Source organism: Musa acuminata, chromosome BXJ3-2, assembly GCF_036884655.1.
Source record: "Musa acuminata AAA Group cultivar baxijiao chromosome BXJ3-2, Cavendish_Baxijiao_AAA, whole genome shotgun sequence".
NCBI classification, from domain to species: Eukaryota; Viridiplantae; Streptophyta; class Magnoliopsida; order Zingiberales; family Musaceae; genus Musa; species Musa acuminata.
In genome coordinates, this window is record NC_088350.1 from 35,739,701 (window position 1) to 35,764,260 (window position 24,560).

A 24,560-nucleotide genomic window follows, 5' to 3' on the forward strand; every position below is an offset into this window, starting at 1 on the left:
GTAGCCGAAAGTATTTAGGTATTGGGTTAAAAAAATGATGTAAAAAATTTCTAAAAATAAGATAATTCTAAAAAAATCTAAATATATATATTTTTAAGGAATTTAACCAAAATAATTCTTTTTGGCTGTGTATTACAGAAATCATTGGAAACGTATAATTTAACAAACGTGAGGTTGATGATGCGGACGGACGCATCACGCGACCGTCCTCAATTTAGGGTTCCGATAACCGCAAGGAGTATAAGAAACTACTAAGAGTTTGGCGACATTTGGACGATTTCAATATTTCTGGACTCAATTGGTGTGCGGTAAAGTCTACCAGAAAACGTCCGTCCCTGTCGTTTCGTTGTTCGGGTTCCGCTCACCGGACGTCAGGTTAAGAAACCGGGCATCGAACGAATTTATTTTTTTTTGGACGCCGGAGTAAGCGCACCGGACGGTGTCTGTATTCTCCTTTTCAACGGGTTCTGATCACCGACGGATTTGGATCATTTTAATTTTTTTGGGGGCACTTCTACGCCAACTGATGTCCGGTAAACACACCGGAAATCATTCCTGACCTTTCCTCTTTTTGCCTTCGTATCACCACGCCACGTTCGTTTCGATCTCTGTTCGAGGGTTTTCTTCTCCAAAATCTCTGATCATGATGTGTATCTCGATCGATCTAACATTCTGCTACCGGTGCGAGTAAGTTAATTCGTTCGGATGCATGCGGTGGAGAGGAGGATAAAATTTCAGATGGAAAGGGGTGAACGCACGCGCAGGGCGGGAGACACGGGGAAGAAGAAGAAGGTTAGTATAGTAGACTCTTCGGTAAACTTACCTTCCTCTACCTAGTGAGTAAAGAGCCTTAAAAATATTTTTTTTCTTGTGAAATCGTCCAACATTCGAGTACTTATTCTTAGGTTCGGTGACCAGACTCTATACACGTGGACTGTCAATGATGTGACCTTCATTCTCGCCCCAACGGTGACAAGAAGACTCTTTCGTAACCTTACCACTCCACAAATCGAACAAAGCACCCTTTTTTTTTCCTGCAAAATCGCTTAAAATTTTTATTCTTAGTCCCGAACGATGGTTAAGTGCATCAGCAAGGTTCCAGTAACCCAAGTTTACGATAAGAAACGAAAAACTTTGATGATATCGAACGATTTCCTTTTTTTTGTTGACACTTTCAGACCCGACTGGTTTGCGGTAAGCGTTCCGTTAAGTGTCCGTATCTTAGTGTTTGTCGCCAAGTTCTGCTCACCGTAGGTGCGGATAAGAAGCTGAAATTTAGACGATTTGCAACCGTTTTATTTTTTTTTGGGGCCCTTTGACACCGGACTGATGCGGGGTAAACGCACCGAGAGTGCCCGTAACCTTGTTTTTATTTTCGGGTTCCGAGAACCATAGTTGAGCATAAGAAACTAAAATTCGAAATAGTTTTGGATTATTTTGTTTTTTTGGGAGCACTTTGAAGCCAACGTATGTGTGGTAACCACACCGCAAATAATTTGGTGACCTTTTTGTTTTTGGTTTTTTGTTGCCAGTCGTTTTCACGTCGGGACAAGAGGGCGGCGTGAAACAGTTCTTCGGATCTCACCTTGGTTTCTCGACGGATGTTTTATATACGCATTCCATGCTTCACGTGTTCGTTTGACCTCTCTGTTTAAGCATCATCTTCTCCAAATTCCTTGCAGCACTGCCATCGCAAGTTGAATGACTACTGTGGTGTGGTGGGTTCCTTCTTCCGTAAAAATGCACAATCAACCACAAATTTCCAATTGCGAGAACGAACTAAATTAAATAAAATAATAATAATAACAAAATTGTAAAGTTGCAAGTATTTGGAATCGACTAAATTATACACAATCAACCACAAATCTCCAATTGGTCAAAAAATATTAAACAATAATAACAAAATCATAAAGTTCAAAGTATTTGGAATCGACCAAATTATTATCTTTCTACATTTCTCGGAACGTCAAATGAGGCTGTAATAACACACAGCCAAAGCAGCCAAATTGCCTTTGGCTATTTCAATTTTACATAAACAACAACAAGAGTATCAGTTTACAAAACATGCTCCCTTGCACCTACCTACCGTTCTACCGTTCGGCTGCTGCTGCTGCTCTTCTTGGTAGAGAGTTTTTAGATGTCAAGCGGGCTCTACGATGCATGGGACAGTGTCCACCACAATTAGAAGACATAAATCGGAGTTCATGCCCAACGTGCCCCGATCACATTTGAGGATGACAGATACATCGAATTTTGATCGCTAAGGAGACCAGGAGCCTAATTAGACTTTTCTGTGAACTCGGTTCCACATTTGTATGCACCACCGTACCAGTGGAGTGAGAGTAGAAACGCCAGAACATCTCAAACTTTAATGTCTCCTATTATCAACACGATTCCATGAGAAGTTTCGACGTACTTCTGGTCCTCCGTGTGAGCTCAAATGTCATATACAACAACAAGCATCAACCATGACGCTACAACTAGAGAACTCTTGCATAGGATTTGGTGCCGATCAACTGCAAGATTATACAGTCACATAACAAGAAAGAGATCACATAAAACATACTTGCATAGGATTTGGCGGCGCCACACAGGAGGACCATGAATATTTTGATGGATCACTTTCTCTTGAAAAAGACGATGAACAAGTCCGTAAACACCAGCCTACATAAATTTCAGGATTTCAGCACAGAAAGGTAGTTGCAAGGTAAGAGAATGTAGAACACGAAAAGGAAACTGATGTATTACATAGATGTGAAGAAAATTAAATGATGAGCATGTAATTAAACATATATTCACACATCTTGATGATAATGCTGGTGAGCAAAATGTTGAAGTTGATACTAATAGATACGTAGCATGGCGTGATACGCATGTCTAGTAGATACTAATAAATTCAAGAGTAGCTTTTACCTCTCAGATATTAGTTAGGCACCGTGCAGCATGCAGACAGCGGTAAGGCTAGGCGAGCAAATTACCTCTGTGATTTAACATTAAAATATGATTAGAACAGAAAGAAGGTATCACGGAACACCTAATTTACTTGCTTTGCTTTAGTATGAATCTAGTACATGAGTCAGCTTAGCAACACAGAACTCAAAATACTAGTTTCGAATTGCATCACATTAATTCATAGGAACCGTTCAAAACAAATCAAAATGAAGAGAGAGAAAAAAAAAGAGACCATGTTGAATGAGGCAAATTTCTCACCTCTGAATGCTATTTTTTACAGCTCTAATCCCACAAGATCTATAAAATCGATGTTCCATATTCAAAGGCAACCCAAACAACCAAATAAAGATACAACATCTAGATACGCCGAAATTTGCAAAAAGCTTGACATCTAGAGCACACCAAAACAGCATCCGTTGGCTTTAGTATCAAACAAAAAGGAATGTCTCAGTAATTCTAATAAAAGAAGAATAGAGAAGTAATTGCTTTTTCAGGGACTTGTCCATTTGGGTAGGTGCACGGATGGCACAAGACATAATTGTCCTTTTAAGTCTAAGAGCAGATAGAGTGGAACAAACATTCACTTGGGCAAATAAGAGGTACACGTGCTCATCTTGTCAGGAGGCAGTATCTCAATCTTTTTACCAAAGTCCAAACCTCAAACCAGTGGCAATAAGAGGTACACAAGAACTCATGTGTCACCCTTCTAGTTTTAATTTCTCCATTAAAACTGATGCATCCTTTTTGAGTTCCAATGACATTGCAGGGTTGGGATTCATCCTTAAAGACCAGTAGGGAAATCTGGCGGTTGCGGGGTGCAGAGCGATGAGGGTTCACCCAGTCTTGCCAGAAACATGTGAGGTAATTTTGAAAGCCCTTTGTTTTGCTATTGAAGGTGACTTTAGAAATATACGGATCCGATCGGACTCACTACAAACTGTGAAATTTCTCAATAGTTTTGAGGCTATGCCTTGGTATCGAGGAGCCCTCTAAGTGATTGTTTAGGTATCCTTATCTAAGTGCAGTTTTTTGTACAGAGAATGTAATAAGAAGGCACATTCTCTAGCCTGGTTTGCAAGACATGAGGATTTTTCTTGTACTTGGAATTGGTGACTTGTCCGATTACCATGACCTCACAAGCATTTTGTACTCTCATACTTGTTTTTTAATACAGTGTTATCTTTTCAAAAATAATAATAATAATAACAAGAAGTCAGAATGTCTGAAATATGTCTCAGTTAGATTGATCGTTTTCTTGGCATCGAGTTTCAAAATATGGTATAAATATAATATTAATGACAGCATTAAACAAAATACCCAACAATGCCCACAGGGATGATCATCTCAAAAGCCAAAAGGGGAAGAAATGCAATTGTTCCGTTAGGAGCACGTTCAGCATGAAATGTATGGAAATCAATATGCAAAAAGTATGAGGTAGCGTACCAAAACTTAGGAAACAAAGTAGCCCATGATGAAACTATTACATGTTTAAATGAAAAAACAGTTGGTCCATCATCCACAAGACCACAAGAACCACTAGAAAGCATTTGCAGCCACAAGAATGACCGACTAAACTATCTTGCATTATCACCATGCACAGGTGCAATCACTAACCAGCTAAAACAGAAGACAGTTCAGCATCCAAAATTTTGCTACTATGACAGACTTCTTTCCATTGTCGGGAAACTTTGTTGCTACGACCAGAAATCACCAAGTTAAGAGCCCAATATGGGGCCATCCTATCAAACTTTGTTGCTACTGTCAAAGCTTTTACCAGCTAAGCTAAGCTCTCTGAGACCTTCATCCTACCACCACATTTACATGTTTACAAATAAATACTGTCCTTAAACCACAAGAAAACCGACCATATCATTATGTTTCACATCTCATCCCGACGTGAAGAACCTAAGAGACCACGCGTAATTTGCAGATGCTGTAGTTATCTTTGGAAGATTACTTATATAAAATTGCCAATGCAACATGGAGGAGGCTTATTAATGAACGGATACGTTGTCCCGCACAAGTCCCAAATTCGTTTCCGAAAACTACATCCTGATCCGGCCATGTTCTTCGGCCGACTCTGGTCGATCGCAAACCGACAGCACAGAGTCTGATCGGGCGGCCAATGATTTTCATGCGAATGCTCCATAAATAAATTTAAATTTAGAAAAAAATAGGAACTAAATTAGTCAGAACATCCCGCCCCGCTTTCCCGATGTCCAATCGACGGCGGCACACAAAAATAATGGAGTTTCTACCATCAAGATCGAAGAATCGCATCCGTTTCAAGAAAGAAATCCAAATAGGCGACCACATTCGGACGAGGAAGGAAGCGAGGGGCGACGAAATCAAGCGGGGCGAAAAAACGAACTGACCAGGGAAGCGGGGGCGACGATCTTGATGGCGAGGAAGAGGCGGGAGGAGGCGGAGAACGACTCGTGCGGCCAGCGCGTGCGCCGCCTTAGCTCGATTTAACATCTCCTTGGAGAAGAATATTTTATTACACGTATCCAAACCCCCAACATTGAATTCGGGGGAGCACACGGGCCTCGATCTTCCGACTCGATCCAGGGCCGGGCCGGGCCGGGCCGGGCCTCCCGATAACCCATTAGAAGAACCGAAGGGACCCATCGCTTTCATGATAATCTCTTGAGGCCCGGCCCGGCCCTCCCGCTAACCCATTAGAAGAACCGAAGGGGACCCATCGCTTTTCACGCTAATCTCTTGACCAAAAGGTGTTGGGATACGAAGTCAGCAGTGAGCTTTGGTACTCTGGATGCCCCCCACGGAACAGCATAAAGACGGGGGGGTGGGGTTGCATGGTGCGGTCCATGTGTGTGCTGGTTCCACGAGCGATGTCCACGTCGCCGTCTCTTTCGGCCGGTGCACTTAATCTCATCAGGAATCTCCATCCACCGGAGCCATCCAAGCGAAGCCTGACCTCGAGTGGTGGGGTCACACGCTGACACGTCAAAACTGGGTGGGAGTCCCTCGTCTCCCGTTTCATTCTCCGGTTAGCAAGTCCTTTTCACGTAGAATGACTGACGGGTCCACGTTTAGTGGACGAAGATGGTGATAAGTTACCCTTCCGGGAACCCACGGGGCCCCAGTGATAAGGATACGATAACCCTCAAACATGCTCCCATTCTGGGACCTATCTAATTATTCATACCACCACTGTCACCTTCCCTCGACACACTAGTTGAAATGTCTGTCCCCTGCTCCGAGGAACAAAGTAGAGCATGGTCACTTTCAGGTGCCATTGGGTATGTGCAAACCCTAGAAATCTAATACTAGATCTTTCGTGAATTTTCTAGTAAGGATGAAATAGAAATGCAACGTATTCTGCCGTCCCAAGACAGCAAGTACCTCCAATGTCAATGCCTATGAATCCAATATTTTCTTAGTCATCGGAGGTGGTGCTAAATACGGCTGCAAACCATGAAAGAGAAAAAGCAAGAAACTAGATCGGAAAAGGTTGGCGGTGTGAGGTTTGCACTGACAGCTCCTCCATTTGATCACCGTGTCCAAGTAGATGTGGGTGGTTCCAATATCTTACGGCTCCCTTATCTGTACGTGCCAAGTGTTCGATCGATCATTAAAAAAAGAATGTGGAAAGGAATCTCCAGACTCTCTGGGAAGATGCTTATCGGGATCCAAAACGTCTAACCTCACATGTCACATGCAGCTCAGCTGATAGGGTGCAGCTGTCCGGGATATGGTGAGAGCATGCATGCATCCCCATATGCAGCCTTGCATTTTGCCCTCATCACCAGGCCCATGACTAGCACTGAAAGCCCTTTGCGAAATCGGTGACGGCCGGGTGCCTACACGACGGTGAAGCAAAAAAAATGAGCAGTAGCATTTAATCAAATAATGTAAGGAGAGGGAGAGAGAGAGAGAGAGAGGATGTGGTCAAACTTACGTTTGATAGGGATCGTGAAGCATTCGCATTTAATTATTCTTTGTCATTTAAATGTTTCCGGAGAGTCCGCCCAGCTTCGTCTCCTTGACGCTCATTGCTCCACGCCTGGAACCTGGTTTCAAGTATAAACAAAACTGTTTACGCTAGCAACTCTACATTATTATGTATATATGTATGTATGTATGTATGTATGTTTACTCCCGTATGGATGGCGATGGATGGAAAAGGCTATGTCCAAGTGATCCAATTTAGCCTTTCCAAACTTTGCTTTCTGCGCCCATCCCTCCACGTTCGTTCCATCAGCGAGTTGTAGGGGGGGAAGAGTACGGGGGTCGGAGGGCGTGGGGACCGCGGTGCCCGAGGAATCTGGACACCTGGGACGACCACATGCCGCGCTGGAGCCGTTGCGTTCATGTGGGGGTGCGGTTGGGAGTGACACGGCGTCGTGGAGGATAAAGCGCCGTGACTCCCTTCGCTTTGTTCTCCACGCCCGACCCGATTTAATATCCCTGCAACAACGGAATTTATTTTAAAAAATGATATTTTATTTTCCTGAATTGAAAAAAAATGAATTAGAAAAGCTTCTCCGTCCACCCATCGCCATCAGATAGAATAAAGAAAGTAATAAGCGATGACGGACCGGAATGCGACGGGGACGGAGGTCGTGGGAGGTCCGCCGAGGCGGTTACGGATGGCCATCACGACGCCCCCGCCCCCCTCTGACAACCCGTAACGGGGATTCGCGGGAGATGACGGCGTTGCGACCCGTGAACGGGAGTGCGAAGCGTCAGGGAGGCCTAGCGCTGCTTGCCCGTCTAGGGGGAGTGGGACCGGATGGGCAGCGCTGGCAGTCGAGGGGGAATGGGACCGGATGGGTAGTGGAGGTGGCCAGGGTCCCCACGGCGCATTTGCGTGTGACAATGACCGCTGGGCCCTCGCCCTCGTGTGTGGGTGCAGAGTTGGGTCCCTTACCTAAACCATCGCGTTCATCTTTCTGCGCTGCTGCAGCAGTCTGTTGTACCTCCATGCTGCACTGTTCCTCCCTCTTACTCACGTGCCTCCCCCCTGCATAACACATCCATAAAGCCCAAAAAAAAAACAATTATAATAAGAATCTCCCCTAATAATCAATTTCTATAATAATTGAAGGAAACACGTTTCAACAAATCTGAATTATTGGATATCGCTGCCTCCAAAGTGTTATGCTTGCTTTTAATTTTTTTGCGTCATATATATATTTTTTAAATTACTGTTTAAAGTCTTCTTTTTACTATTCATAATCATTTACTACTGACAATTTCTTAAAAACTAATTTTTTAAATTATTTATAATCCTAATATTGTTTTTTTTTTTTTTCATAATCTCTCATTTCAACCCGCTGGACGCAGTCGCCCTATGAACGCCATCGTCGTTTACCACCTTCCTTCTCCTCCGACGAGGAGAAAAGATAAGAGGAGAAAGCTTTAAAAAAAGAAAAAGGGGGAAAATATTTACGTTTATTTTTATAAAAAATAATTTAAAAATATAAATAAGATTATAAATAATTAAAAAGATTACAAATAATAACGTTTATATAAATTAAAAAGAAAAAAAAAAAAAAGGGGGTGGGGAGCACATGAGAAAGTTGGAAACTTGTGAAAAGGATAAGGTACGAAAACTTATCTACTGCCCGGTCGGCAGTGAGGATAGGAAAAACACTGTAAGCTTTTCTTTTTTAGCTTCCTCGAAAAGGAAGAAATTTTTACGGTTTTCCAGCTCGCCTACACTCGGACGCCAGGGGTCGTGCACGGAGAAGAAATGCTGGACGCAGACGCCAAAGGTCCGGTGCGAGTAGCGTCGCTGTTGTTTGCAGTGCTCTCTGCAGCCCTGTGGCAAGTTTTATAAAAATAGCAGTGGTGGTGGTGGTACGATTCTTTTTTTTTTTTTTTCTTGGTTTGTCCTCGGAAAAATTACCCAAATATAGTTTTGATTTCCCTGTTATAATTCAGAATAATCGGCGCTGGTGGATTATCAAGTCCCAGTGAAAGGGGAAAGCAGGTGGAATCAGTTCAGTAGGGGAGAGAGAGAGAGAGAGAGAGAGGATGGCGAGGGATGCCGGTTGTTTAATTGGTGGTGGCAGCTTATTTGATTATACCTGTGCCTGAGCTTCTTCCTACACCCCTTTCTCCTCCTTCCCTTCCTCCCGAGTACCTGCTTCTCTCTTATTGGCTCTTCCCTCCATCGCTCCGCAGCTTGCCCTTTCACACCAGAACAAGAGATGGATTAGCTTTCTGTATCACTATTTAAAGAAAGAGGAGATGAAACGAGAGCATCAAGACGCCGTCGACGGCGGAGGCAGTTGGTAACCCGAGGCAGCGGAGATGGAGCACGAGAAGGGGAAGGACACGATGGGGGCTGAGGAGGACGGCGGCGTCGATGAGCTTCTGGCGGCGCTGGGGTACAAAGTCCGGTCGTCGGACATGGCCGACGTTGCGCAGAAGCTGGAGCAGCTGGAGAAGGCCATGGGGAGCAGCACCGCCGCCAACGATGACGCTCTCTTCTCCCACCTCGCCTCCGACACCGTGCACTATAACCCCTCCGACATCTTCACATGGGTCGACAACATCCTTTCGGAGCTTAACGCACCTCCTACCCCTCTGGCCCCGCCGCCGCCACCACCACCACCCGCCCTCCCGTTGCACAACCGCCACCACCAACGTCATTTTGATCTCCCACTCGCTGCCCCGGAACAATCCACCATCACCACCGTCGACCTCCCAACCGCACCCCGGCATCTGGCGGACAACTACGACCTCAAACCACTGCCTGCTCCTCACGCCGCCGCCGGTAGGATCGTGTACGGATCAGATGCCCAGTCTGTAGTTGCCCCGTCCCCGAGAGATCGGAAGAGGTTGAAGGTCTGCAGCTCGCCTCCTTCGTCATCCTCGACCACAGATGTGGCGAAGTCGGACAAGGCGTTGCCGGTGGTGGTGGTCGACACGCAGGAGGCGGGGATCCGCCTCGTCCATGCACTGATGGCGTGCGCGGAAGCGGTGCAGCAGGAGAGCCTCAAGGCGGCGGACGCCCTCGTGAAGCAGATCACAGTGCTGACTACGTCCCAGGGCGGCGCGATGCGAAAGGTCGCCGGGTACTTCGCCGAGGCCCTCGCTCGCCGCATCTACCGGCCGCAGCCCCACCGGGGCGTGGGCTGCTCCTCCCGGGACTCGGCGGCCTTGGACAACATACTCCACGTGCACTTCTACGAGAGCAGCCCCTACCTCAAGTTTGCCCACTTCACCGCCAACCAGGCCATCCTCGAGGCCTTCGCCGGCTGCCGCCGCGTCCACGTCGTCGACTTCGGGATGCGGCAAGGACTGCAGTGGCCAGCCCTCCTTCAGGCCCTCGCCCTCCGCCCCGGTGGCCCGCCCTCGTTCCGCCTAACCGGCATCGGGCCGCCGCAGCCCGATCACTCGGACGCCCTGCAGGAGGTAGGGCGGAAGCTTGCCGAGCTAGCCGACACCATCCGTATCGACTTCCGCTATCGCGGCCTCGTGGCCTCCAGCCTCGCGGACCTGGAGCCTTACATGCTGCTCGGCCCGAACACCAGCGATTGCAGCGACGGAGGCGAGGACGAGGAGCCAGAGGCGGTGGCGGTTAACTCTGTGTTCGATCTGCACGGGCTGCTGGCGCGGCCGGGAGCGCTGGAGAAGGTGCTAGGTACGGTCCGGGCGGTGCAGCCGCGGATCGTGACGGTGGTGGAGCAGGAAGCTAACCACAACGGAGGGACCTTCGTGGAGCGGTTCACGGAGGCGCTGCACTACTACTCGACCATGTTCGACTCGCTGGAGGGTGGAGCCTTGGCAGCGGATGCGGCCTGCGGTGGAGGGAGGCGGGACCAAGCGTTCTCGGAGGTGTACCTGGGGCGGCAGATCTGCAACGTGGTGTCGTGCGAGGGGGTGGAGCGGACGGAGCGGCACGAGACGCTGGCTCAGTGGCGGGTGCGGATGGGCCGCGCAGGCTTCGACCCCGTCGCCATCGGCTCCAATGCCTTCAAGCAGGCCAGCATGCTACTGGCCCTCTTCGCCGGTGGCGACGGCTATCGGGTGGAGGAGAAGGAAGGCTGCCTCACCCTGGGCTGGCACACCCGGCCCCTCATCGCCACCTCTGCCTGGCGCGTCGCCGCCTCCGCCGGCGGTGATCCCATCGCCGCCGCCCGCTGATCATCAAAACTGCCCCTCCCTCCTGTTCGAACGCCGCTCAGCCGTCCGATGGCTTCTCTAGTCGCTCTACTGATCCACCATGTCTTTGTGGGTCCCTGTTGGGGTGCGGTTCAATCGACCGCGGTTGCTGGCTTGGCCCTGGGCACACTGCGGGCCCTGTTCTCCTCCTTTCTCCGTTGTGTTAATTTTGTTTGCCTACCTTTTAACCTCTCGTCCTCTCTCCTGTTCGAAAATGTAGCGTGCCTATCTACGATCTGTCCACCATCCAGTCTGGTAAATAAGTGAAGAGCAGCCTTATCTTATTTAGCTTTTTTCTTTAACTCTCTTCTTGACATTTATGGAGTAACAAGCTTCCGTAATTTGCCACTTGGGACAAAAGCGAGCACGAAGGCATTATTATTATTATTATTATTATTATTATTATTATTATTATTATTATTATTATTATTATTATTATTATTATTATTATTATTATTATTATTATTATCATTGTTAGGGAGTATCAGGAGGCTGGTGGCTGGCCCTACCTGGAAGGATAGTGGAGGCGTCCCGACCGCAGCAGTCCAATCAGGATCAGGTGGATGTCAGGAGAGACACGCATTGGGACACTCAGCCTTGGGAGGAGGGGGCATTGGGGCCCCGTCGCCACTCCACTAGGTGAATGCGTATCGAATCACTGGGGGCGGGCAGAGACCCGTCGCGCACGCATCCATCCATCCATCCATCCATCCATGTCACCCTCCGCAGCCCTGAGGAAGGTTGGTGCATGGCGGATGAGGATCGGAGCACAGGAAAAGGAAAAAAGAAATTTGAGTTAGTAAAATGAATGAGCCACAATAATGCTAAAGATAAAGAAATCGAGGAATCAAAGGAGTATCTCTTGGGACTGTTGAATAATTCGACTCCGGATCACCGGGGGCAGTAAACAAACGAGTGAGTGTAGGGAAAAGATAAATGGTTGTCTGGATGTTGATGTCTGTATGTGGTAGGTATTAGTGAATGATTTGCAAGAGGAGGCTGCAGGCTCCATCTGCCTGATTCCATGCATGGTTATGTTGGAATGCACTGCAAAGGTTCTGTGATGGTGCCTGCCGATCCACTTTATTATTTCTGCACATAAGCTTTTTTACCTTGGAATTTTTATTATTATTTTTTTTTGGTGCCCTTGCACCGTGGTACCCCGAGAGGCAAGGTCTACGGTGAGTGCATATGTGTCTATGTCAGCCTTCGCCACGTGAATCGTCCTCTTCTTCACCAGCGAAGTCCAGCTGCCATTCGTTTCTTCTTCCTTGGAAAGAAGATAAAAAGAAGAATTAGTGCAGTGCCTGATAACAACCATATTTTGGTTCGGTGATGCGACTAGTATGTGTAACATGTACTCACCATTGCTTGCTTTTTGATTCTACATAGTCTGGACCTCTGGTGATGTATTCTCCATCTTCACGTACATCTGATAAGCATCGAATTCCAAGCAGGATGTGACAGCATTATCAAATATCTGCCAACCATGATGATATCACCAGATCAAGACTAAACATAACTGTGAACGCATTATTATATCCCTAATACCCAACAATTTTCTCTAAACGAAAACCATCTTCTATTAATATTTATGTCAAGTGTCTTTTCTTGAGTCCAACTAACTGCGAGTTTCGAACTCTCCTAAGGTTATGTGATGTTTCCTTTGGATATTTTCTATGCAGTTCTTGTTTATAAAAAAAAAAAAAATGCGATTCAATGCCGACGCCCGTAGTCGCCATGCTAGTCAGCAAAACTATCCTATTAGCTTTGTTGTCAAAGGATTCACCTTTCACAAGGACACCGACTCCATCCATCATCATGACCTGCCGATTCAATTCAGAAGAAACATCTGAAAAGCCACATTTATGGTTTCCATACTCAGCGAACTTATTAGCTTCTTTACAGAAAAAAAATCTACCTTTCACCAAGTTACCACTGTGAGGTCCTCAAGTACAATCATTCCTCATGACAGGTTTGCAAGGATCCAATACTTGATGATGTCGACCCGACACTTGAAATTTTCGGTGAGCTTCCGGAATGAATCTGAAACATTTCCATAGATTTCACAAAAACATAGCAGAAAATAACTATGTAAAGAATCAAAATCGAAGAGACTAGTCATTGGTGCTGTAACTTTTCAAACATACTTCCATGACTACGGATTAAGCGGGGCATGTTAAACATCATGAACCCTGTCCTACACCCGGGTGAAACATTATTTTGAGCAAGCTGCACCATCATATACGTGATCAAAAATAATAAGAAGATGGTAAATATCGTGCTAATCAAAAGCATTGATCTGCGAATGGAATAGGATTTGAAGACTGCTTATTTCAATTACCCGATTTTGGATCATTCATTCAGAGTTCCTCTGTGAAACACATGACCAAACGCCTCATCCTGCTCAAGGTACTCATACGAACTAGTGTGTGTTAAAAGACAAAAATCCTGGAGTTTGATTGGCCCACACCAACCCATTCGTGCAGGAAAAGGATATTCCTTTCCTGTGAAAGCCACTGCAAATACTTTATTTGAGAAGCCAATTCGAAGAGGATCGGTGATTTTCCAATCCACGGACCGAATGCAGCTCTATTTGGTTCACATGGACAGAGTTGCATCTATTCCTCGATGGAATCATTCCTCACTGTGATCTGGCATCATTGTGGAATCAAGCTGTCTGCATCGAACAAGTCCCCCTAACCAAACTCCACCTTGGACATCCTTCGATTAAAAAGCAATCATCAGCTAACCTCCTTGCTGACATTGACAGGGTTTTCAAATACAGGAAAATTCTGATGGCAACAAGTGAGCTACTTAGCAAAGCCAGCGAACCAACTAAACTGCAACTCTTTTTCTGCAATTGCAGAAGTACACAAGACTTATTTATGACGGTTTCCATAATTTTGCTTCTACTGACAGAAAATTACACAAACAAAAACTAAGTTCAAGCATGCAAGAATCTTGGATCCAGCAAATTTACAAGTATGTCAGCATGCTCCAATCAAAGTAGATGTTTATGATTTTTTTAATTTTATATATTGATCTTTGACTTTGTGCAACTAATAATATCATACTACCATGTTGAACATGACTCTTCAGTACAAGTTATTGTTATGACAGAAGCATGATAAAATTGACCAGATTGATTATTGTAGCCATATAAGTTCATACCATATCAAGTTCAACAATATAATGTTTCATTTAATTATTGTAGCCAACCAAAAAGTTCTGCGTATAAAACAAGTTGTAAAACCATCACTTTTCAAACTTCAGGTGCCATTCTCAACTACAAAAGAAGAAAGCAAAACCAACCCTGTAACAATATATTCCATCATCTTTAGATGTTTAAATGCATTTCCAAAATATCTGCAACTAATTAATAATTAATTGAAGCAGAAGTCAGTCTAAAGAAGACAATTCCAGCATTTGGAAAACGAGAGATAAGAATTGATGAAATAGAATCGATGTCATTAAAGATATAGCATAGCTAAATAGGAAGCATAATTTTGTAATCAACCAATCTTTACCTAATTTTATTTTGGGATTACTGTTTTATAATATAGATATCTAAAATGAGATTAGCATAAAAGATAAAGATAGAGACATACAAAAAACATTATCAATGTTAAAGTAATCTTTACATTTTTGACATAATTTGTGCACCAAACCAGGCTATGTTCAATGCCCAAACCATTCCTACAAGAAGTTTAATTCAGGAGGGTATCTTTATAATTTGGTATTTCATAGACCAATGTTGCAACTATGCAATTCACAATGTCATATATGGAATAACCCACACCTGTCATGAATTTAAGAATAAGAAGAGTAAAAGACCCCCACATTCTATATTTTAGACACTTGAGAACGTAGGTTTGTAATTTTGATCGAAATTCTGTAATAATCTGATCCTTCTTAGCCTATCCAGCATGTGCATCCAGCACGCAAATTATTTTTGGGTCATGTTCATGTCATACAACACTGTCTATCTGCCTGGTTGGATCATGCTACTTCAGCCCATTAATGTGTGTGATCTTCCAATCATTTTAGATGTTACTGATAACTAAGCTAATGACTGGACATGCCTCAGCAAATCATCCAAAATGCCTCCTTCCAATCTCACAAAGGGGACAACATTAGTATCTCATATTCCTGATCTGACCTAACAAGTATTCTCGAACACGTAACCTGCCATGTGTACCAAGAAACTAGAAGCAACTCTTGTGAATGCTTCATATCCTCATCCTGCATCTCCAGTTCCCACGGTTGAGTTTTTGAGATATTTTTTACAAACACTAAATCAAAATCATGTCTTTCTATTAGAAACCACCAATATATTTGAGAAGATTGAATTTACTATCTATACCCCTTTTTTCACCTCTAACATTATGATTGATAAGAGATAACTGGCACATTCAGTAACATACCAAGCATTAAGCTTGGTGTGTCCCAGAAATAGTTTGTCAGTTTATTTTAGGTTAATTGATTCTGTATAGCAAGGCACCTGACCAAGCAGAATCAAACCACTCAAAGTTTAATAACAATAAGTTGCAATCTCATTGCTGTTCTGCTTTAGGTTTGATAGCTATAATTACCCCCTCTCCTCCCTCTCTTTTGTCCGCTCTTATCCAGCAAGTTCACGTAGATGGAACTGAACTATTAACGAGTCATAATCATAATCCTTTTTCCAAGCATAGTATTGCTCATGCTATAAAGCCAGTCCATGATCAAACTAGGTTGGACTTGGGCTAACATGTTGCAAACCTAACCCAATCCGCACCAAGTCAATATCCAGAGCAGACTTCCCTACGCAAGTACCTAACACCCTCTCAACCAGCAGAATAAAAAAACACCACCACCCATCTAAAACTTGCCACACAAATAGAATTACTTTTGATACAGAAACGAAGAGAAGAGTCAATTTTTAAGGGAACTACTACTGATTGTCAGCAGGAATTTTCATATGTAAATAAAGGAAAATATTACTATATTCATTGTTATATTTCTTCTTTTTGAAGTTGTCATTGTTTGGATGCAGAATCACAAATCATGCAACCTTCATGATAGTTTTTGCCCTAGCATAATGCATGCAATAGCAATCTCCAACTTCATTCTCCTGTAGACCTTTTGCAAATGCACTTTATATCAGTTTATGGCAAAAGTAGTCCTACAAGACTAAGAGAAAATATTTCAACCAAAGCATAATTAGACAAAGAAACAGTGTGGGGTTTACAGCATCAATCCATGAAAAGAACGTCTCATAGAACTTTTGGTATTTCATCCTAGAATCCTTGACCAACATCAACAGACCGCTTCCCCATTGAACTCACAAGAAAGTGGTTTACCCTGAGATCGACAACTTATCTGGTCATCGATACTCTGTTAAACCAGTATCAGTGATCTCCGAGGTTGGTGACGAGCACGAGTTCGTTCCAACATTGCGCGACAAATTGTAAATTAGGGTTACACGATAACAACAGAAGTTCGCTGATCATTCCCTATTCATTCGACAACGATCGGTTGTTAGCGAAACGATCCGACTGCATTAAGCAACTACACGTACGACCTAAACAATCAACAGACCACCATCATATGACCATCCGATCACAAACCTTCCCCACAAAGTTGAGGCAACGATCGGACGATGAATCGAGAAAAGGGGAACGGCGATAGTAATCAAGAAAGGATGATTTAGGCTTACATGCCGGCACTGGGGAGAGAGGAACTCGAATCGACCCACAAGGAGCCGGTCACATGCCGCTTGACGACCCACCGAGGATCTCTTCCCGGGGACATACGAGGAACACCGATACGGCAGGAACCCAACGCTGGCTTCATTGCTTCCGTGGTTTCGATCGGCTAAGAGGGAGGGAAGGGCAGGGAAGGGAATATATAATTTAATATTTATTTATTTATTTATTTACGCAAAGAAAGGAAAAGAGGCCGCGCTCGCTCGGGAGATTGGGCCCGCAAGCAGGCCTGGTCTACGTTTCTTAGTTCATTTACATATCTATCCTTGTCCGTTCACAAACTACCGCATTTACCCCTAGAAATTTGGAAATATCCCATTCGATCATATCAAAGAATATAAAATACTTTTAAATATATTTCAATTTTTTACCATCATCACAGATCACTCCAACAGGAATCGATGGAGATCCGATTTTGAGAGAGTAACACGAATACATATACATGCAGTTTTGTGTAATTTTGATTCAATGAGTACTGCATATAACAATCCAACGAATAAATTGTTTGAATTAGAAGGGCTATTTCAAGTCGGGGCACGAAGAAATAGCAATCGAAGCCACTGGTGAGCACCCAAAACTGAATCCACAGGGTGGATCCTCCGAGCTCAAGAAGGCGCAATGGAGACCTTATCGACCTGCACGATGAACTCGAGCGTGGCGGAAGCAGGTATCCGCAGACCCGCCCCCAGATCGGCACCGTCGTCTCCGAAGCCCAGAACGGGAGGCACGGTCACCCTCCTCTTCCCTCCGGCCTTCATCGACCGCAGCACGTACTCCACCCCCTCGCACATCCCCTTGGTGTACGGCCTGGAGCCCATCACCAGCGCCAGCGGCCTCTTCCCTTCCCCGAACGTGTCCACGAACGCGTCGCTGCTGCCCTCCACCCTCCCTTGGAGGTCTATCACCACCAAGTCTCCTGGCCTCGGCGAAGCCCCGCCGCCGACCCTCAACTCGGTGTACCTGGAGACGCGATACTACCTTGTCAAGCCTAGGCCTACTCTACTCCTCTTCTGGATTTGCTTCAGAGCTCGATACCTGATGCCATTCGGAAGCACCACCTCTTCCTCTTTCTCCACCACTCTGCATAAGAAAGCAATCGTAGTCGAAGCGGTACAACTACATGTCGTGATCGAAGGAAATGAGGAAGTGGAGGGAGTACAGACCTGGTGTTCGCTTGCTCTCGAGACACTTCCAGGCGCGTCTTGATCTGCTCCGAGACGACCCCGAAAGCCAGGAAGCCGACCCAGGCGAGGCCGGCGCCGAGGCCGAACCGCCTGGTCAGGCTGGAGGCTATCCAGTCGGTGGACTCGGCGGCGACCTTCGGCTTCTGCTGAGGCTTCGGAGGGGGAGGGGGAGGGGGAGGGGGAGGAGTAGGAGGGGATGAAGGCTGCGCCGAGGGTTCCGGTTGGGATCGGATCGGTTGCTGAGAGCGTGGCGTTTGCGAGCACGAGAGCTGCGGCTTTGCCAGTGGGCGAGCGAGGAAAGCCGGAGATCCCAAGATGGAAGCCATGGCTATCCGACGGGGGAGGAGAGACGAGACGATGCTGAACCGAACCAAAGCCACCAGTCCTGACCTTATCTTTTGTGACAAGACTGGATAACCGGACCGCGTCGTGGGGATCAAAGAGGTCACCTTCTATTGGCCCATCATATATATAGATTAGCTCGGTCGAGTTAATGATGGATGGCGTTGTGTCAATTTCTTTACGAGGCTTGTCCTTTGGCTTTGAGCTAAATCGAACGACATTATGTTTGTACAAGAAACAAATGCAACTCTCCCAGCAGTCCGTTCATACAACAATGCATGTACATTCATGAGCCGCTCCATGTGATCACTGATCAAGAAGATACCCATCTATTATCATCGATCGTACAAGTCTTCTTCCTCGTCCGAAACACCGAGCATGGCCAGAGCTAGATGACTACTCATATCGCTCTTCGCCGATGCGTCGTGAGACCGAGCTCCATAACCGGTCAGGCAACCGTTGGCCATGAGCATGGACCAGTCGCTGCAGGCGTCTTCTCCTTGCAGCATTCCGATTACCTCGAGGATGTTTGGCCTCCCTGTTTCTTCGCTGTTGAGACAAGCTGTGGCTGCATGAATCATCCGGCTCATCTCACTCGGACGATAAGATCCAGGCTTTAATCTGGGATCGATCAACTCTCCAGCAGCCATGGTGCCTTGCCGCAACAGAGGGTTTGCCTGCCAAACACATGTCCTCATAAATAATAAGCTTGCAGAAAAAGGCATTCAAGCAAGAAAGCTTTATTCTCTCTGATGGACCAGGAAATTGCCTAAATCCTTGTAAGATCTGTCCATGGATCCTAACTCCACTGATGCAACATGCATACAATTAAATTTGCAGTTTGAACTAAGTAAGAACACAACATGCGACCTGCATATACTCGAGAATTCAGAGCGACATCATTAAGAATCTTAGAAACTAGTAGTTGGCATGGAGGGTAATTAAGAATGCACATTTAGATATTACAAGAACAGCAGACAATGAAGCCTTTCCTGGAACTGGGGAGGGCATGATAACAATGAATGGTGTAATACCTGGCAGGAGACATCTCCAAAGCCACTTCAAATATCTTCTTCAAGTCTAGGTGGAGGCATGTATCTACGAGATAAATTAATACTTTGCTGGCTAAGAAAAAGAGCCTAAGCAGGCATATAAAAGAGAAACAACATGATGCATGTCTGAAGGGACCGGCATGGCATGCTGAGAGAGAGTCCATTTGCACTAAATACCTCATCATGATGCATAAAATTGTCTGACTCCGATACACTGAAGTACCTGATGACTATAGATGAAAAATGTAAAAGCACGAATTGAGATGTTACTTCCCTGTTGCCTAGCAAATTTCATATTTCACAATTATGTTGCTGCTACTGGTATCTTTGCTTGCTTCCTACTATATTATTTTCTAGCATTATATGCTCGGAACCTAAGACAATTTACAGCAAGTTTCGAGTTGAACACACAATGGAAAAAACTCACCAGAACAATTAGCCTGGGTATCTAAACTGAGAATACTAAGAGAATTAATATTTGATCAGAAAAATACTAGAAATGCCATTATGTAAAGTTATCTGTTGCTTGCAAGAGGAGATTGAGACAAGTGAATCACAGAGTTTGTCATTTCAATCAAGAACATCTCAACTAAATCATATCCAGGGTAGGAGAAAAGCAGGTGAGAAAAGTGTGGTAGAAACCCAAGTAATTGCACAGAGGTACACATAACAATAACCAAATAGTAAAAATCAAACCAAAATCCAAAGAAATATGCAACTATCCATCCAATATAGAATTTTGTGTAGGTTTATGCTGATGTAAACAAAGTAGGTGAGTTTTTTTACTACGACTACAGCTAAAAACCCACGGATGGCAGTTTTTTAGTTTATCATATACCAATATTTTTAGTTCATTATCAATGCTACATTGTTAATTGTTTGCTTAAAGATCGCATTATTTAGTATCTCGTACATGGGGTGTGTTCGACTATAATTTGCATGTCATATGGAATTGCATATTTTCAATTTTCATATGACACTGTTGTATCATATGTTTGTGTCTATAAATGCTTGTGCTTGTGTAGAGATGCATAACATAGACAATAACTTTAGTTTGGTTTAAGCAGAAATTTCAAAGAAAACGCTGCTAGTTGACCCATATCCTCAGTCATTGAAAATGTATGGATGTTTGCACTAACTGGGGGGGATAATGGCCAACAGATTTTGGTTGAATTTTGTGCTCCGAGGAGCACAGTTTTACCTTGTATCAGGTTTTTCGAAGTAATATAATTTCTTTTTTTCCGAAAAAAAAAAAGGTCAGTTCCTTAACCAAAAGCAGCTAATAAATTTTCTGCATGTAATATTACCTTGCCCAATATATGTTCCGCAAGACCCTTGAATATTCCAACAAATTCTCCTCAGGCTTGGTAAGATCACAAAATCTTATTAGCACAAATCTAAATCATCTCCCTGACATTGTCCTCGTGTTTCATTTATACAATCTTATCGAGTCGAGTCTTTTCCATGAATTGAAGTACAATAATAATAATTTTGTAAGAACTTGTGAGCCATTTGTTTTACCTAATTGTTGTAAGTGATAGTTTCGATCTCAGACTTTTCTACGTCATGTCTGATATCCTAAATAGAATTGTTAATCAACCAACAAAATTTGTACTATGACTATGCAGATCTCAACTGTATGTCTGGAAATGCAATATACATCTCCTGTACCTTCTACATCAACTACATGAAGAATCACATAAAAGGACCTTAGATATCTCTTCTCTCAAGTGATAATATCTACAAAATGCTCACACCCTCATTAATTTTTACATGCTCCAGCTTAGTCCAGTTATCTTTAATACCATAAACCAAACTCAATAGAATCAAACTCCCCAAACTATGCCATTTAACTCTCAGTTGATAAATCATTGTTCACCTTCTTAGGCACTTCCAAAACCATCTCTTCCTACAGAGAATGAATCTTAAACCAATAATTCCTTATTCCTTGTCTTGACTATCCACCAAATAGATCATATTTTATAAAGCACATGGTACATGCAACTGTTCTATTAGTAGCTGATTCATTTCTTCTTGAGAAGTCTGTCCTAGGTCATTTGTTGCATGAACAGAAATAATGTGAAAGTGAGAAGCATATCTGGTCAAGAAGCCCTGAAATCACATGCCTTCTTGTAGTTGGAAATTCTTTTTTACCTTTGGTGCAGATAGTTTGGTGTACAACAATTTATGGCCGACAAAGGAATAACCTTTAGGTGAGAAAGATGTAGATGTGTATCAGTGCAGATCAATGAATTTCTCATTTCTGCAATTGATCAAAATTGATATAGACATTCAACCTTACAATGAGCTTAGTATATAAAACTTCCAAACTTTCTAAGTGCTCAAATTGTAGATAATCAACATGAACCGAGGGACTCAAAAATCATATACAAGCATATACCTTCTTTCCTGCAGTGAGTTAAGGTTCAAATTTTGATGGTAATTTATAGAATAATTAGAACAAGTACAGCAGCAATAACACAGTGATGAGCTGAGATTACTTACCCATAAGACCAAATTCTCCTCTCCCTGAGGCCTATTCCGATCAATCGCTTTCTGCCCGGTGATTAATTCCAAGAGTACAACCCCAAATGCATACACATCGGTTTTATCTGACAGCTTACCATGTTGGAAGTACTCAGGTGCCAAATAACTGCACTTGCAGCCACAAGAAAAGAGAAAACTAGTAAATCTTAAACACATCTTTTTAGAAAGAGAAATCTGAGGTTCAATAACTATATTTTTACCCAAAGGTTCCCTTGACCGACTTGCAGAGAAAAGGTACAGAAGGTCCATGCGTCCATGTAGCCAATCCAAAATCACAAAGCTGCATTGGACCAGCACAAGCAGGTGATATTATATAAGTTTCAACAAAATTAGCATATAACAGATATGCACTTTCCCAACAAGATCTCTATACTTCACTCTTTTTTTTTTCTTTTGTTTAACAAAGCGTTTCACAAATGATGAACTATAAGTATAATTTAGCTACATACAACCAGGATGGGAATTTATTCTGGAACGATGATTTAGCCATTCAATATGCATCTTTTTTCTCATTGGAAGAAAAGAGCAGCTTATAACTTTGAAGTCTTCCACTTCTAATGCATATTCCAAAGGATTCGCAGAAATAAGTTCACTGGGCAAGATAAAGATTTAGGCATGCAGGTGATGAGCTAGCAACTTCTGATCGATGTAACTTCATCAACTCAACAAACCAACAAGGCCAAAGATCAACTCAATGAGAACTCTTAAGGAACGTAAATTAAGAAAACAGCTCACCTTGGGGGCGTTGTTAGAGGTGAGGAGGATGTTGGAGGGCTTGATGTCTCTGTGAATAACGCACCTATCAGTGCCGAAGTGTAGGTACTCCACCGCATGTGCTATCCCCATTGCCACCTTATACCTCACCTCCCATGACAGCACCTTCCCCCTCCCTTTCTTCTTCTCTGTGCTCCCCATGTCAACCATTGAGTACCAATTTTAGTCGGAAAGGTACACATTCATTAACATTCCATCACACAACCTGTTGCGAGGAAAAAGGATAGTACCTTGGCGATGGAGGTGGTGATCGAGGCTTCCTCCCGAGACATACTTGTAGACAAGGAAAATTCCTTCTTGATCAATACAAAAGCCGAGCAAAGGGACGACAAAGGGGCTGCGGAGAGAGGTTGCTATCATCAGCTCCCTGCAGAAGGCCTTTGCACTGTCTCGATCCCGCCCCTCCACCCGCTTTATCGCCACGGACTTTCTTCTTGCCCCAATTCTTCCCTTATACACCCGACTGAGGCCGCCCATGCCGAGCTCCCTTCCTGGTATTAGCCGGAGAACGTTTGTCGCCCACCCAATGCAAGCAAGCTAGGCTACAATCGAGAGAAAGCAATGGCAAATTGGTACCTTTGGAGAAGCCCCGAGTGGCCGACCGGATCTCGGAGTAGCTGAATCTCGCCAAATCTGCAGCAGCGGATGAAATGCTCCTCTCCAAAACCTCCAGCCCTTGCCATTGCCGCCGTTTGTTGGAATGGGCGTCCCCATTGCCCAACCGGTCCCCCTCGTCCTCCAAACTCACCAGAAGCAGCACCGCGGTAGCCGTCGGAGTGGCGGCATTCTCCATGGTTTCCTCGGCCTCCGTCTGTGAGCCGAAGCTGAAGCGGAACGACGAGTGCACGGACCCCGGGTCGGCCGCCGCCGCCGCCTCCGCTTCCGCTCGGGCCTCTGCAAGCAACCAGGACTTGTTCTCCACCTCCCCCCTCTTCCGCTGCCGCCGCCACCTCCCCCTCCCCCTCCGGACGACGCCCGCCGCCGAGAAGATGAGGCTCGTCGAGCTCCACGCCACTTTCTCCCCGGAAGATCCCGCATTTACCAGCTCACGCGCAGGAGGAGGAGGCGGCCGGCCATCTCTGGCGCCCATGCAGCTGCCGCCGCCGTCGTCGTCGCCGAAGGTGCTGTGGGCGCATCCCATCTGAAAGAACCGATCTCCCTCTCCGGCCCCGATTCTTCCACCAAACTCCAAGTATCAAGCGGAGCAAGTAAGAGAAGAACGAAACCGACGGCTACCAATTCTTTATACCTCTCGAGCATAAAGGGCGGTAGTAAAAAGAAAAGGTCAATCTAATCAGCAGCAGCAGCAGCAGCAGCAGCAGCAACTCATCATCATCCCATTGCCCTTTTGCTTGCAGGAAGAGAAGTAAAGATGCCCTCCACCTTCACCTTTTTCCCGTCTTTCACCAGATTCAACCCGAAGTCAAAATAAATGGATGAACCAAGAAATCTCAAGCCAGAGTTGGGTCACCTTCCCAAAAAGCTTACGATGCCCAGCTCCCACGCAACATCACATCGCATCCAAGTTCGCATTTGCGAGACGCAGCGGTTTCCGGTGAATAACCGAGTCCAAGAAGGGTTTGATGTGACTCCAATAACCGAGTCCAAGAGAGCGGTAACGCTAAACTAGTGGCGTTGACTCGGGGAAATCAGACGCAAATACCATTGTCAATCGAGTGGGGCCCTCGGTCAATCGTGGGTCAAATTGGTGGTGGTACTCTGTTGGGGTTATAGAAATGGTTGCGAGTCGATGTGTGATTAGATTGTTAGCTGTCTTGCATGGCCGGTGTGGTATTTGGAAGCTTCCAAGTGATTAG

The 24,560-nt window shown here is 44.8% G+C and overlaps 3 protein-coding genes and 3 long non-coding RNA genes across 7 annotated transcripts; 1 reads left to right on the top strand and 5 right to left on the bottom strand.

The window, feature by feature from the left end:
• Positions 1-1,900: 1,900 nt before the first annotated feature.
• LOC108952157 (uncharacterized) lies at positions 1,901-5,568 on the bottom strand. Its single transcript, XR_010494196.1, has 3 exons — positions 5,328-5,568; positions 2,914-2,980; positions 1,901-2,664 (listed from the first exon to the last, which is right to left on the bottom strand). It is a non-coding gene; the product is annotated as an uncharacterized LOC108952157 (long non-coding RNA).
• Positions 5,569-5,846: 278 nt separating this feature from the next.
• Positions 5,847-7,945, bottom strand: LOC108952172 (uncharacterized). Its single transcript, XR_010494316.1, has 5 exons — positions 7,850-7,945; positions 7,076-7,386; positions 6,878-6,989; positions 6,623-6,779; positions 5,847-6,522 (listed from the first exon to the last, which is right to left on the bottom strand). It is a non-coding gene; the product is annotated as an uncharacterized LOC108952172 (long non-coding RNA).
• Positions 7,946-8,613: 668 nt separating this feature from the next.
• LOC135631462 (DELLA protein SLR1-like) lies at positions 8,614-11,396 on the top strand. The gene is made up of 2 exons (XM_065139157.1): positions 8,614-8,781; positions 8,866-11,396. The coding sequence occupies exon 2, from the start codon at positions 9,238-9,240 to the stop codon at positions 11,074-11,076; it is 1,839 nt and encodes a 612-aa protein (XP_064995229.1). The 5' UTR covers positions 8,614-8,781; positions 8,866-9,237; the 3' UTR covers positions 11,077-11,396.
• A 537-nt stretch (positions 11,397-11,933) lies between these two features.
• LOC135631463 (uncharacterized) lies at positions 11,934-16,948 on the bottom strand. Of its 2 annotated transcripts, XR_010494394.1 has the most exons (6): positions 16,796-16,948; positions 13,439-13,951; positions 13,245-13,326; positions 13,016-13,140; positions 12,460-12,920; positions 11,934-12,364 (listed from the first exon to the last, which is right to left on the bottom strand). It is a non-coding gene; the product is annotated as an uncharacterized LOC135631463 (long non-coding RNA). The 2 variants fall into 2 exon arrangements; XR_010494395.1 differs by having other exon boundaries at positions 13,245-13,818.
• Positions 16,949-17,225: 277 nt separating this feature from the next.
• On the bottom strand, positions 17,226-18,466 carry LOC135630676 (peptidyl-prolyl cis-trans isomerase FKBP17-2, chloroplastic-like). Its single transcript, XM_065137803.1, has 3 exons — positions 18,008-18,466; positions 17,880-17,924; positions 17,226-17,804 (listed from the first exon to the last, which is right to left on the bottom strand). Exons 1-3 carry the CDS (start codon positions 18,352-18,354, stop codon positions 17,450-17,452), a joined length of 747 nt encoding a protein of 248 aa, XP_064993875.1. The 5' UTR covers positions 18,355-18,466; the 3' UTR covers positions 17,226-17,449.
• A 103-nt stretch (positions 18,467-18,569) lies between these two features.
• LOC103976674 (probable serine/threonine-protein kinase PBL7) lies at positions 18,570-24,147 on the bottom strand. The gene is made up of 7 exons (XM_018819108.2): positions 23,993-24,147; positions 23,320-23,918; positions 22,974-23,234; positions 22,705-22,871; positions 22,170-22,249; positions 21,928-22,075; positions 18,570-19,047 (listed from the first exon to the last, which is right to left on the bottom strand). Exons 1-7 carry the CDS (start codon positions 24,001-24,003, stop codon positions 18,706-18,708), a joined length of 1,608 nt encoding a protein of 535 aa, XP_018674653.2. The 5' UTR covers positions 24,004-24,147; the 3' UTR covers positions 18,570-18,705.
• Positions 24,148-24,560: the final 413 nt, after the last annotated feature.

Excerpts from the sequence above, each read along its gene's own strand:
- LOC135630676 (XM_065137803.1), bottom strand. The coding sequence starts at position 18,354 with ATGGCTTCCATCTTGGGATCTCCGGCTTTCCTCGCTCGCCCACTGGCA. Across the intron at positions 17,925-18,007 it reads CGAGAGCAAGCGAACACCAG|AGTGGTGGAGAAAGAGGAAG; the intron begins GTCTGTACTCCC and ends TTTCTTATGCAG. Across the intron at positions 17,805-17,879 it reads GTGCTTCCGAATGGCATCAG|GTACACCGAGTTGAGGGTCG; the intron begins GTATCGAGCTCT and ends TCGCGTCTCCAG.
- LOC103976674 (XM_018819108.2), bottom strand. Across the intron at positions 23,235-23,319 it reads CACTCGGGGCTTCTCCAAAG|GAAGGGAGCTCGGCATGGGC; the intron begins GTACCAATTTGC and ends GGCTAATACCAG. Across the intron at positions 22,076-22,169 it reads TCGGTCAAGGGAACCTTTGG|TTATTTGGCACCTGAGTACT; the intron begins GTAAAAATATAG and ends CTGCAAGTGCAG.
- LOC135631462 (XM_065139157.1), top strand. The coding sequence starts at position 9,238 with ATGGAGCACGAGAAGGGGAAGGACACGATGGGGGCTGAGGAGGACGGC.